Raw genomic sequence first — 14,547 nt, 5'->3', positions numbered from 1 at the left:
AGTCCCATGTGCACGCTCAGTATTTGGTCAATACTTCACATCAGTATTTGTAAGCCAAAACCAGGAGTGGGTGATAAATACAGAAGTGGTGACGTGTTTCTATTATACTCTGATTGTTCCACTCCTGGTTTTGGCTTACAGATACTGATGTAAAACACTGACGAAATACTCAACGTGTGCACGTGGCCTTCATCTCCAACCTGCAGCTCCAGGCTACAACTACCAACATGCCCTAACAGTGGCGACCAGAGTCATTTTTTGTGAAGCAGGCAGGAATTGTTGGGGCTCCCTCACACTGCTGTATATTCTGTCATGTGAGAGAATTGGGCCGATTGTGCTGACACTCAGCTCAGACTCTGTCAGAGCTTGAGTCGAGTGTCATCTTTCTGTGATTGGATGAGAGAATTGCAGCACAGGAGAAGAAGGAGAACTTAGTTTCTCTATCTTCTCGATTGTCTCTGTGTGTATGTACATCACACTGCATTAGGATGCCATTCGAGTGCAGTCCGATGTTTCACTCACACTCATAGACTTGAATGGGCGCCCATGGTCCGATTATCAGAGGCACTCACTGAATGTTGTGATTGTGTTCTCATGCCGAATCGGCATGAGAAAAAAAATGCAGATCTGCACTACCCCATAGTATAACATTGGGCTGAGAACTATCCGATAAAAGCACTTGGCCATGTTATACGCCATTGGGAGCGAGCCCTTAGGGATTGTTAACATCACATCTTGCTCACACAAGTGGCCACTCTGTCGAGAGGTCTGTCTGATCCCACGATAAATGCATTTCAGACGTTCCCCCAACAGCGCCATAGAACTCGGCTATCAAACGGAGTCTCAAAAAGAGGGCATGCAACTTTGGATTCCATTTGAGCTTTTTTTAAAATTGTATTTGATATCGGAAACGAAAGAGTAGCGGACTACAGTGTTGTTTCAAACTTTAAAAATGAAACAAAAAAAGAGAGACCAGAGTCCAAAGTTGATTGTTTTAGACCCCGTTTAATAATTAAATTCTATCACTCCATGGGGGGCATCCAAATGTCACCTTTCTGGGGTTCAGCTAGAAATTGCAACAGAGCCACAAGTATGTCACCAAAACTGTTACGGATCAGCAACACAGGACTAAGGTAGAAGGGGGAAAACTGACCCTGCACTATGACTAGGCTGAAACCCTACGATGGAGTGGGCGACCATTCCTTGCGAATAGATCCACCGAAGATCCTAGGTTAATCTCAAACAAAGACCTATAGATAAGGGGAAGGGGTTCCCTAAAAGAACTAAGGACTGGGTACAAAAATGTTCATTGACACACCATGAGATTTACACAGCCACTTGTCGTTCTCCACCCTAGCAAGACAGGCACAGGGTTTATTGCCTTAGATGCAAGAATACTTCGCCAGATATTAAAAGGTATCCATCAGTGGCCATTATCATAGAACAGTAACATTATAAGCTAGAAAACTTTGAGCAAACATGTAGTTAATTCCAAGCATACAGAGAACATAAGGCTATATACCATGGAGTTTTTTCAAAGTGGTAGAAAACATAGGCCCCGATTCATCATGACCGGCGTTGTTCATGCTGGTCTTGATGAGGAGATGTGCTAGAGTCAGACGTTCCTGATTCATGAAGAGGCCTCTTCATGAATCAGGAACATCAGACGAGTGGTGTGCGCCTCACCACAGATCCTTCTCCAGTCCCTGCTGGAGTAAAATTTGTGTCATAGCGAATGTCAGCACTCATCATGAATTTGAAGAGCCGCGGTACCATCACTCCCATCCTGCCCCAGTGCCACCAACTTTGTTGGATTTGGGCAAAAATGTCGTGAATGTGGTGTAAAAGCTTTGACGAATCAGGTTTAAAGAGTGTTGTAATGGAAACCGTTTTAGTAAACTCTTTTTCTTTGGAGGGGTTTTCATTTCCTGAAGCGGTATTGAAGAGTTTTTTGATGTGATTTTTTTTTAGAGTTTTTTCCCTGAGGCGTTTTTTTGCAGCCTTCTGAACAGACAGCGCTTACGTTGCACCATTTTCCATCAGGACGCCTTTCAAGAAAAGTAACACACACCTTCTTTTTTACCCATTGGGTTGAATGTGACAGTTCAGGAAACTTTACAAATGATGTAGAATTTGTGGTGTCCAACTATGGCATTTACAATAAAATGAATGTCTTGCTTTTTTCATTAATTGCTTATTGTGCTGTTTTGCGAATTGAGCAACTCATTGCTCATTGTATGAGCCTGCAGTGAACGTATAAAGGAGAGATTATCCTTTTCTTTTTACCTGTTGCCACATTTAGGGTGGCATTGAGAATTTGGCAATTTTTGCATGAAGTTATCCCCAGTCTGTTCTTCTCCTTTTGGCATTGCGCTGATGTGAGATGCCAGTCTGTTTGCCTACAACTCTCTTGACATAGATTGTACTGTTACTAGTCACGTTTGCAGCTGCTTCTATTTCTAATCTATTGCCTGGTGGAATGGGCTGGGGGTCATCTGATACTTATTCTTCTCAGCCCTTGTCATAAATCCGGGGGGCTTCAGCTCTGTCAGGGGGAGGGCTTGCTTATAGAGAGGGGGCTGGCAAGTACTGGAAATTCCCTTTAACTATTTACAGTGAGAAGAGTACCATGTGTTCATACTTGTCACTGACCCCTCCCTCTTTACCTGGCCTTTTATTTTTGTGTTGCCCCCCTTCTTATGACACAGGCTAAATTTGGTGAAATGCCTATCCCTCCAATCAGAGGCTAGCTGGCATAGGATTGGAAGTGGGGGGGTGTAGTTGTTAGTGGCATCCAATCAGTGCAGAAGTGGGAGCAGGTGTGTGAATGGGCACAGTACAAATTAGAGGCAACTGTTTAGGAGAAAGCTTTGGGTGTCTGTATTGAGGAGCTAGCAGACACTGCCTGCCTCTCTATTCTTTCCCTAGGCATTAGGGTGACCCACCAAGATGGTAAGTGAGCAGAGACCTTTGGATTATTCCTATGCAAAAGTAATACTGGAGCGGTGCTGGGTGACTTTTACTGTTTACAAAAATGGCAGCGGTGTCCACAGTAGCATGCCATGTAATGAATAGTCCACATGGGCTCAGTCATTAGTCATTTCTGAAATAACTCTCGTCATCAAGAAGGGTCTCGCTATCCTAAGAGTGAAGGATGGGAAGCAATGTCACCTATTACGTGGGCTCTCTCTGATCACTGTAGTTCTGTAATTTTTATATATACTGAATGTGCTAGAACGTTTTCCCTTGTGCCGGTATTACTGGAGGGAAATGTAGTGACTGGTGATTTTCCATACGGCTGACCTTTAAAGATGAGCAACTATGTCTAAGATGGAAATTATTTTCTGACTAATATAACCGTCCGTGACTTGAGCTCCAAGTGTTGTAAAGAGCAAGGTTATTGATCTTGGAAGGATCTGATTTATCTAGCGTCAGGGTGTCTTTCAACACCTTCGTTCTGATATTCTGGGCATTGGATGGATGGATGGTTTTTATGGGACAGTACACGGTTCAGTCGGTTCCCCTTATTAATGACAATACAAATTGGCGCAGATGTCGCAGAGCTAATTGGCACATTATCCTTTGATTAGTGGAGTCCTATGGAAAATGGTAGATATTACAATGATTTGTGTGAGTTGGCAAATTTCGTTCTTCCGTATCTGCAGAGCTGAAATTAACATGAGACGATGGGCTTATCGATGGTGAAGTCTGTCTACACCACATTTATATGTAGAGATCAGTAATAGATGAGTTGTGGTCAAGGTTCGTGCCTTTATAGGGCTGAGTCAGGACGCTTTGGAGAAGGTGTGGTGCCCAGACTGTATTATATGGTGTTTATAGAGGAGATAAGCGTGACAATGGGATCTGCATAATGGACATAGAACTACGATTATAATGCTACATTGTAACCAATTCATTGGCAATATTGGGAGAACGAAGGGGGCACTGGCAAAGTCATATTGGGGTCCTACTTGGTACGACGGCAGCAGCTAGGAATACAGCCGTACATGTAGCTAGAAGCTGTTGTTTATAGTGATTAGAAAGCAGTGCTAATGAGCAGGGGTCAAAGCTTGGGAGTGAAAGGCTGTCTGATATGAGGATACCAGGTGCCAAAACTGTCACAGCCGTATTATGTGAGAAGTAAGTATGTGTCAGAAGCAATTGGCTTCTAACACGGGTAGGATTGATGTGGCTGCTTCCCTGCAGTGTGATTATCATTGGGCTTATAATTAATAGATGATGTATAAATATATATTGCTGAGATGTTATTTATTAATAAGGAATAATTAATGGCTGCCTTTTTAAAGAGCAATACAGAAGTCGGGTACAGAGGATGGAACTAATACTTTTGAGACAAACACAAATGTTGTTCTTGTTACTAAGAGATCATGCACATGGACATGTAATGGATTTTGTATGACGTCTGAAATAGGCTACATTCCGATTTTTTTATCGGTCAGCACAAGGACCCATAGAGTTTCATGGGTCTATTCTCACACATCCATGGAAATCACAGATCTGACTATGAGATCTGTGAGATTGAGAACAAGTCCCACTCGGATCCGATTTTGAGGTTAAGAATATGACATACTCAATGAGTCTGTGTGCTGTCCGATAAAAATACAGAGCTGAAACATGGCACCCATATAATTTTATAGGGTCTGAAGGATATCACTATATTCCAGTGATGTCATTGGAAAGGCATAAATAAATTTGAGGAAAAGCTGCACGCTGCATCATATTTATTCTCCTCTGAAAGCATTGCTGCTAGAAAAAAATATCTTATTGGATGGTGACATATAGTGATGAGCGAACGTGCTCGGTTAAGGTGTAATCAGAGCATGCTCGTGTGCTAACCGAGTGTCTTCCCCGTTCTCAGATAATATGTTCGAGTTGCCACGGCTGCATGTCTCGAGGCTGTTCGACAACCACAACACATGCATGTTTGTTAGGCAATTCCAACATGTGTTGCGGCTGTCAAACAGCCCCGAGACATGCAGCCGTGGCAATTTGAACATATTATTCGAGCACGCCGAAGACACTTGGTTAGCACGCGAGGATGCTCCGATAACACCTTATCCGAGCACGTTCGCTCATCATTATTGACATATTTTGCAAAACACCCTGGCCCAGGGCTCCATTTTTATGGCCAGCTGTGTGCGTGGATCCGTGGGTTTTTTTTTGTTTTGCTTTACAAACATTTAAAAAAAATTAAAACACAAATTCAAACAAAGTGATTTATGTAAAAAAAAAAAAAAGAGAGTTTGAATTTGTGGAATTACTTTTAGGCCCGTTCAGTATTTGGTAAGTATTTTACCTCAGTATTTGTAAGCTAAAATCAGGAATGGAACAATCAGATAAAAAGTATAATAGAGACACGTCACCACTTCTGTATTTATCACCCATTCCTGTTTTTTATTACAAATACTGAGGTAAATTGCTGACCAAATACTGAGGTAAATTTCTGACCAAATACTGAATGTGTGAACATGGACTTACCGGCATAATCCAATGTGGTACACAGCGATTTTCGCACAACCAGAAATCAGCCTACGCCACTGCTGTATGGAAGTGTAATGCGAGGAAATTGGGCCGTATTGAAAGTCCTAGGGAATTGCTGAATTGGGCAGAAGAGTGACTGAAGTCATGCCCTAATTAATGGATTTCTGGTGATAGGGTTCACATTATTCACAGGTGAGATAATGGTTGGTGGGTACATGGTTTAAGATTCAATCAGATAGTGAGAGATACATGTGAATGTGTGTGTGTGAAGCTGATGGTTCCGTGTGAAGGTTCTACGAGATATCATTTACCCTCAGAAATGTTCAGTCTTTCCAAGTAGCACAGCTGCATATTCCAGCCCCTCCTAGCCTTCCCATCATCTTCTGGACCTCATCCACCACAGTGACACATTACTTCCATGACAGAGAGAAATGCATGCCCAAAAGTGAGGAGTCACTTCAATGAAATCTACCTCCACCATAGCTAAATATCCCATTAACCTCTGTAAGAAAAAATAGGCAAAGTTTTTTTTATTTAGTTTAATTTTTGCCCTTTTAAACATAAGTAAAATGGCTATAGAATTATAAGGTTTCTCCTTGTGGAGAGTGACATACCAGTTCTGGCATGTCAAGGTAAGGAGGCTCTTTCGTCGTGCAATGCATTGCACGGCGAATAAGAAGAAACCTTATGCCTTAGACCCCAGTCCAGAGCCTCTCATCTAGCCAAATCAGTTCTCATACTTTGCACTCACGAGGGGCAATAGCCCGAAACACCGTGTCTGCAAATTGAGATTCTGAATTTGCTTTTATCCTAAGTCATAATGCACGACTCGTTAAAGGGTTGATTGTGACTTGTAGGATTGGTACTTCCAACACATGATGCTATAGAGTTCAAGTCCTCTTTTTGTCTGAAGAGGCAATTTGCGTATTGAATTATAGTCATCCACATGAGTCTTTACCTGCTCAATCTAATTTCACAACCACACAGATATAATAATTATAGTTCCTATGACTTTTTACTGCGGAGTTGTAGCCAATCCATGTCTGTTTAGTGCCTTAATATAGAGGTGATCTTTCCTCTAGCAATATTTCTAGGGGAGAGTAGTTTTGTGATAATGTGTTTGATTGTACATACCACAATTATTGGGTTTTTGTAATCACAGGCATGTAAGGACCCATAGTAGTCTTTGCTTTATTACCGGGTTTTACAACCCAACTCATAAAGGCTAAGATGTAGACTACCTGCAGGAAGACTATGTTACCTTGGACTACAAGGGGTAGTAAATCACTCAATTTAAAATGGATTTGTGTCCGTGACACTAGTCTTATTTTGCCTTACATGGATCAGATGTCCTCTTTTTTGCATATGAGAAAAAAATGAACCGTTTTCATCAGTGCGATGGATCCAATTTTTATCCATTTTTGGTGCGTGTCCACTTTTACCATTTCTGTGGCCTTCGGGTTTTTTTGGATGCAAAAAATATATATTCTCAAACCTCTAACACCCAGTAAACAGTAAAAGCAAGACAGCACTCAGATATCACATGGATGATATCTGTATGCTATCCTCTTATTTTTATTTTTTTTTTTAAATGGACATGTCTCTATTTTTTTTGGAGGGTGGTAAAGGGCAGACACTTGGTCCGTTAAAAAGTACAAACATGAGACGATCGTCAAAAGATGGAAATTTGAATGTGGCCTTATTCTGATTACTTATTTAGAATTATAAAGGACTTTCCCCCTTATCTCAGAACAGAGATAGCTACCTACATTATATTTTTGTTTTTTCTGTATCAACATAGGAAGGAAATAATTGCTGCTCAGTATGGTTGTCAGTAAATTGTGCCATGCCTAAGGCTGGGTCTATATGTATAGATTTAAACCACGAACAAAATGACGTCCTACTAAGTAATTCAATATCAAGCTTTTGGCCATTGGCGCACAGCGATATTTTTCTAGGGTAGGATTGTTTCCACTGTAACAGCATAAAACCCGTCAATCATTATAATGAGGTTATCTGATCATCAGCTACACACTACTGGCTACTATTCTTCATTTGTGGTCAGAACAAACTGTTCTATGGACATAACCATCTTTAGGAACAGGACAGAAATAGAGATTTTTACACTACACATAAACTGAGCCTTGACAAATGAGAACAGTGAATTTCTATATTTACAGGCACATAGAAATAGAACCACACATAAGAGAAACCACACAATTACTGGAGCAGTGAGTGGTATGGACCACATAAAAGCGACCATAAAGAAAATACATAAAACCCCTTTAATTATCGATATTTGTGTTAAGAGATGCATTTAAAGGGGTATTCCCATCTCTAAGATCATATCCAAATATATAGTAGGTGTAATAATAACAATATTAGCAAATACCTCCAATTAGAAATTTAGTATAGTTCTTCAGATTCACTATGTCACCTACCTGATGTAGGGCATTACAGTAGCTTAGATATCCATGGTTATGACCACTAATAGCTGTCTAACTAACTGTTACTATATGAGTGGTCATATCCATGGATACCTAAGTTACTGCAATGCCCTACATGAGGTAAGCGACATAGAAAATCTGAAGAACTATACTAAATTTCTAATTGGAGATATTTAATATTATTAATATTACACCTACTACATATTGGGATAGGATCTTGGAGATGGGAATACCACTTTAACCCTTTCACTTACAGTAAAGCAATCAAGAGAGGCTTATTAGATCGCTGAAGAACTTATGACGAGGACACATGGAGTATACCATCACATTGATGGCTTTTGCACCATTTAATCTGATTCATGCACATTCTGACAGCAACCTGATAGCCCACCATGAGATAGTGCCACCTGCTTTGTGCTTTGATGTTTGTGCAGGGTGGGAGAGGAGCAGGGCTTTGGGATGCTGGGGGGCATGCATCTTGTATCTGTCACTTCTATTCCTAGTGAAGGACAGCTGCTTTTTACACAAGGCCGAGGGGGACAGGTGTCTGCTTCTTCTCCTATTTATATTTGGCAATAAGTTTTGGGATCTTCTTAAGTCCCTTTTATTATTAAACTATAGATATACCAGGGGAGTATATTACCAGCACTCTAAATAGCATAGAAGCAGCGGTTTCCTAAATCTTATATGTCTTATACTAAATAGTTTTCGAATTCTGTAAATCTGGTCTTCCTTTGGGAATGAAATTCCAAGTGTGAAATCCCAACCTCAGTCATGTAATAAACTGGCCATGCTGTAACTGAGCAGAAGATGTTAGTACCTGAAAATGGATCTAGTCATTGAGAGTCGATATCTATTGCTAATTGGGCAAGAGAACACCCAAATCATTAAAAGTCTAAGTGTCATATGATAGGGAGATATATCGGGATATCGGCTGACAGAACTGACAATATAGGAGTCACCTACAGAGTAATGGATGCCAGTTTTGTCTCTCTTTAGGGATAATTTCACTGGGCATATAAACACTCGTGGCTGAATGTGTTGACACTCTTGAAATTGTTCCAGAAAATGAAGTATTTCTCCCAAAAAATTATTGCGATTAAACATGTATTATTATACACACGTTTATTTCCTTTGTGTGTATTTGAACACAAAAATGGCAAATTGGACTTAATTTCACACAAACCCCCAAAAATGGACCGAACAAAATTGTTGGCACCCTCAACTTAATATTTAGTTGCAAACTCTTTGGAATAAATAACTGCAATCAATCGCTTACTATAACTATCAACAAGCTTCTTATACCTCTCCACTCAAATTTTAGACCACTCTTCTTTTGCAAACTGCTTCAGGTCTCTCATATTTAAAGGTGCCTTCTACCAACAGCAATTTAGAAATCTCTCCACAGATGTTCAATGGGATCTGTGTGAGCAGTGGGGTCCTCCTGGGTCTCCTGCCATGGCGTTTCATTTCATTCAAATATCGACAGATAGTTCACGCTGACACTGATGCACCCTGAGCCTGCAGGACAGAGAATTTCTTTGGAACCTGGTTGGGGCTGCCTATCCACCATCCGGACTATCCTGCGTAGCAACCGTTCATCAATTTTTCTCTTTCGTCTGGCCATCTATATTCATCAGCAGCACAATAAGGATTATTTGCTTCTCAGTCCACGTCCAGGGAGATTAGAAACCATGCCATAGGTTGTAAAATTCTTGATTCTGTTGCGCACCATGGATAAAAAAACATCAAGATCTCTGGACATGAGCTTGTAATCTTGAGATTGTTGCTATTGTTCAACAATTAGGTTCTCTAGTCCTCAGACAGTTCTCTTCTCCTCTTTCTGTTCTCCATGCTTATTGTGGCACGTACACACACAGACAATGCAAATATTGAGTCAACTTCTCCCCTTTTATCTGGTTTCAGGTGTGATTTTCATATTGGCCACATGCTTGAAACAAAGTTGTTTACCCTTAGGCTGGGTTCATACTGCGTTATGGCAGTCCGTTAGACGGACTGCGTTACACCGCGGCATAACGCGGTGTAACGCAGCCCATTAACGCTGCCATTAACCCCTATTTCGGGCGCATTGCCAACGCATGCCATAATGGGCGTGCGCTAGAGATGTGCCGTCATTGAGTGACAGACCCTTGGACGCGGGCTGCAGCGTTTCCGGGTCTGTCACCGCTAGCGCAGATAGAGCATCTGCTATCTCTATCTGCGCTAGCGCGATCGCATTTCGGCACTTGCGTTAACGCAGTCCGTTTAATGCATGCGTTGAACGGGCTGCTTTAACGCAGTATGAACCCAGCCATAATTTTGGAAAGGTGCCAACAATTTAGCCTGTTTTTTTTGTGTTTTCTGTGAAATTATGTCCAATTTTCCTTTTTTCTCTGTATTTTTGTTGTGTAGTTCCAATGCACACAAAGGAAACAAGTGTAATTGCTATAATTTTATGTGAGAAATACTTCATTTTCTGGAAAAAATTAAAGGTTGCCAACACTTTCGGCCATAACGATATCTCTTCCCATCTATCAAAGTCCCCTCTGTGGTATTAATGTATGTATGTCCAGCAAGCACAACTCCTCCCTCATTAGCTTAAAAGAGTTGTACAATAATGAATAATCTCTTATTAGTGGGACGTGAAAAAAAGAAGAAAAGATACTCACCTGCAGGACCAGCACCTTTCCTCTGCATTTGTACTGTATTCCCTACCGGTCTGCTGGGATCACCGTCTTCCACTGTAACAAAATATGAATGTGGCTGGCAAGCAGTAAACACTGATTGGCTGCAGCGCTCATATGATTTCCCTGGCAGATGATGATCCTAGACCAGTGACATCAGTGGCTAATGCAGTTCCTCTGAGTACGGAGGAACGGTGCCTACCCATTAGGTGAATATAATTTTTAAAAATATTTTTACTTCTTTGGGCTTATTACCCAGGGACTAGGCTTTCTACCAGTTAAGACAGATCAGTCCTATTCTTTAGTAATACTGACCAGGAATAGTAGGCATTGATGTTTGTTAAAAAAAAAAAAAAGCCACCATGCCAATAAAAACTAAGCAGGTAATGTACTGCTGACACTCCTTTTAGGCCATGTGCACACATTCAGTATTTTTCGCGTTTTTATCGTGTTTTTCGCTATAAAAACGTGATAAAATCGTGAAAAAAACGCTTACATATGCCTCCTATTATTTACAGTGTATTCCGCATTTCTTGTGCAAATGTTGCATTTTTTTCCGCGAAAAAATCGCACCGCGGAAAAAAAAGCAACATGTTCATTAAAAATGCGGAATTGCGGGGATTCCGCACACCTAGGAGTGCATTGATCTGCTTACTTCCCGCACGGGGCTGTGCACACCATGCGGGAAGTAAGCAGATCATATGCGGTTGGTACCCAGGGTGGAGGAGAGGAGACTCTCCTCCATGGACTGGGCACCATATAATTGGTAAAAAAAAAAAAAAAAAATAGTGATATACTCACCCTCTGATGGCCCCCGGAGTGTTCCCTCCTCTCAGCGCTGCACGCTCTTTCTTCCGTTCCTATAGATGCTCTGTGTGAAGGACCTGCGATGACGTCGCGGTCTTGTGATTGGTCGCGTGACCGCTCATGTGACCGTGACGTCACCGAAGGTCCTTCACACAGAGCATCTATAGCAACGGACGCCGCTGAGGAGATCGGCTGTCTGCAGGTGAGTATAACTATTTTTTTAAATTTTTTTAATTATTTTTAAACATTCTATCTTTTACTATTGATGCTGCATAGGCAGCATCTATAGTAAAAAGTTGGTCACACTTGTCAAACACTATGTTTGACAAGTGTGACCAGCCTGTCAGTTTTCCAAGCGATGCTACAGATCGCTTGGAAAACTTTAGCATTCTGCAAGCTAATTTCGCTTGCAAAATGCTAAAAAAGCGCGAAAAAAACGCAAATAAAAAATGCGGATTTCTTGCAGAAAATTTCTGGTTTTCTTCAGGAAATTTCTGCAAGAAATCCTGACGTGTGCACATACCCTTAAGGCCCCGTCTCACATAGCGAGATCGCTAGCGAGATCGCTGCTGAGTCACAAGTTTTGTGACGCAACAGCGACCTCCATAGCGATCTCGCTATGTGTGACACGTACCAGCGATCAGGCCCCTGCTGCGAGATCGCTGGTCGTGTCGGAATGGCCTGGACCTTTTTTTGGTCGTTGAGGCCCCGCTGACATTGCTGAATCGGTGTGTGTGACACCGATCCAGCGATGTCTTCACTGGTAACCAGGATAAACATCGGGTTACTAAGCGCAGGGCCGCGCTTAGTAACCCGATGTTTACCCTGGTTACCAGCGTAAATGTAAAAAAAAACAAACAGTACATACTCGCCTTCTGATGTCCGTCAGGTCCCTTGCCGTCTGCTTCCTGCTCTCACTGACTCCCGGCCGTACAGTGAGAAGTGAGAGCACAGCAGTGACGTCACCGCTGCGCTCTGCTCTCAGTGTACGGCCGCACTCAGTCAGAGCAGGAAGCAGACGGCAAGGGACCTGGACACCGAAAGGCGAGTATGTACTGTTTGTTTTTTTTGGTAACCAGGGTAAACATCGGGTTACTAAGCGCGGCCCTGCGCTTAGTAACCCGATGTTTACCCTGGTTACCCGGGTGCTGCAGGGGGACTTCGGCATCGTTGAAGACAGTTTCAACGATGCCGAAGTCGTTCCCCTGATCGTTGGTCGCTGGGGAGAGCGGTCTGTGTGACAGCTCCCCAGCGACCACACAGCGACTTACCAACGATCACGGCCAGGTCGTATCGCTGGTCGTGATCGTTGGTAAATCGCTTAGTGAGACGGGGCCTTTAGTATGCTTGTCTGTAGGGGTCCTAGCAAGCAAACTTCTAACAATCAAATATTGATGGCTTATTCTTAGGTTAATCCCTTTTAGTGTTTTACAAAAGGGTTTGTATTTGTCATTCATCCCAGGAAGATTACTCATCCTCAGGAACTATGCTAAAATCATAACTTTCACATACTGATTATTACTATTATTATTATTATTATTTATTTATATAGCACCATTGGTTCCATGGTGCTGTACATGAGAAGGGGTTACATACAAGTTACAGATATCACTTACAGTAAACAAACTAACAATTAAAGACTGATACAGAGGGGCGAGGACCCTGCCCTTGCGCGCTTACATTCTACAGAATGGTGGGGAAGGAGACAATAGGTTGAGAGTTGCAGGAGCTCCGGCGTTGGTGAGACGGTAGCTCCGATGGTGGTAAGGAGGCAGAGGGGTCAGTGCAGGCTGTAAGCTTTCCTGAAGAGGTGGGTTTTCAGGTTCCGTCTGAAGGATCCTTATGTGGTTGGTAGTCGGACGTGTTGGGGCAAAGAATTCCAGAAGATGGGGATGCCCTCATCATCTCCTGCCTTGACTACTGCAACATTCTTTTCTGTGGCCTCCCTGCTAACACTCTCGCACCTCTCCAGTCCATCCTTAACTCTGCTGCCCGACTAATTCATCTCTCTCCCCGCTACTCCTCCGCTTCTCCCCTCTGCAAATCTCTTCACTGGCTCCCATTCTCTCAGCGTATCCAGTTCAAATGACTAATACTGACCTACAAAGCAATCCATAGAGACTTCCTATTTCTACATAGAGCAGGAAAAATAGAAGAATTTACTGGGTAGAAAGGAAAAATGAGCAATTGTAAGTACACAATGCTATATAATATGATGATTGCAATATATTAAGACGATAAAAACTTTGATGGGAGGATGAGGAGTGCTTCTTTAATTAACTTAGGTTACTTGCGTTTTTCATTGGATTTTTTACTGTGTTTTTCTACATGTGTTTTTATAATGTTTTTGTCTCTTTTTGGTTTGCCATGCTTTAAATAAAGCTGCCTTAATTTTGGCTTTTATAAAACTTTATTGATACAGTAATTTGCGGGTTGCCAGTGGAAACACACTAAAAATACATGTGCATTTTTACCTGCGGATTTTCCACATCTAATGCAAGTCTACACGGATATCCGCACATAAAACTCAGCATACCCGCAGTAGAAATTGACATATTGTGGATTCAACCCCTTAGTGACAGAGCTAATTTGGTGCTTAATGACCGAGCCAATTTTTACAATTCTGACCACTGTCACTTTATGAGGTTATAACTCTGGAACGCTGATTCTGAGGTTGTTTTTTTGGGACTTATTGTACTTCATGTTAGTGGTAACATTTCTTTGATATTACTTGCAATTATTTATGAAAAAAATGGAAATATGGCGAAAAATTTTAAAATTTTGTAATTTTCAAACTTTGTATTTTTATGCCCTTAAATCAGAGAGATACCGTATATACTCGAGTATAAGCCGACCCGAGTATAAGCCGACCCCCCTAATTTTGCCACAAAAAACTGGGAAAACTTATTGACTCGAGTATAAGCCTAGGGTAGAAAATGCAGCAGGTACCGGTGAATTTCAAAATTAAAAATAGATACTCCATACCGTTCATTATGGCCCCATAGATGCTCCACATAAAGCTGTGCCACATATAATGCTCTGCACCGTTCATTATGGCCCCATAGATGCTCCACATAAAGCTGTGCCATATATACAACGCTCTGCAC

At 41.8% G+C, this 14,547-nt stretch overlaps 1 protein-coding gene across 1 annotated transcript in view; it reads left to right on the top strand.

Moving 5' to 3' along the window:
* The first annotated feature begins 2,855 nt into the window (after positions 1 to 2,855).
* The window catches only part of TNNC2 (troponin C2, fast skeletal type), a 65,100-nt gene continuing 53,408 nt past the window's right edge, over positions 2,856 to 14,547 (top strand). Inside the window, exon 1 of the mRNA XM_077251675.1 lies at positions 2,856 to 2,952. Within this exon, the coding sequence (XP_077107790.1) occupies positions 2,950 to 2,952 (3 nt within the window). The 5' untranslated portion in view covers positions 2,856 to 2,949. The remainder of the gene's footprint in view (positions 2,953 to 14,547) is intronic.

This window comes from Ranitomeya variabilis, chromosome 4, assembly GCF_051348905.1.
Source record: "Ranitomeya variabilis isolate aRanVar5 chromosome 4, aRanVar5.hap1, whole genome shotgun sequence".
In the NCBI taxonomy this organism is placed as follows: Eukaryota; Metazoa; Chordata; class Amphibia; order Anura; family Dendrobatidae; genus Ranitomeya; species Ranitomeya variabilis.
The sequence above is the reverse complement of the archived record's forward strand: the minus strand, read 5'-3'. Positions and strand labels throughout refer to the sequence as shown.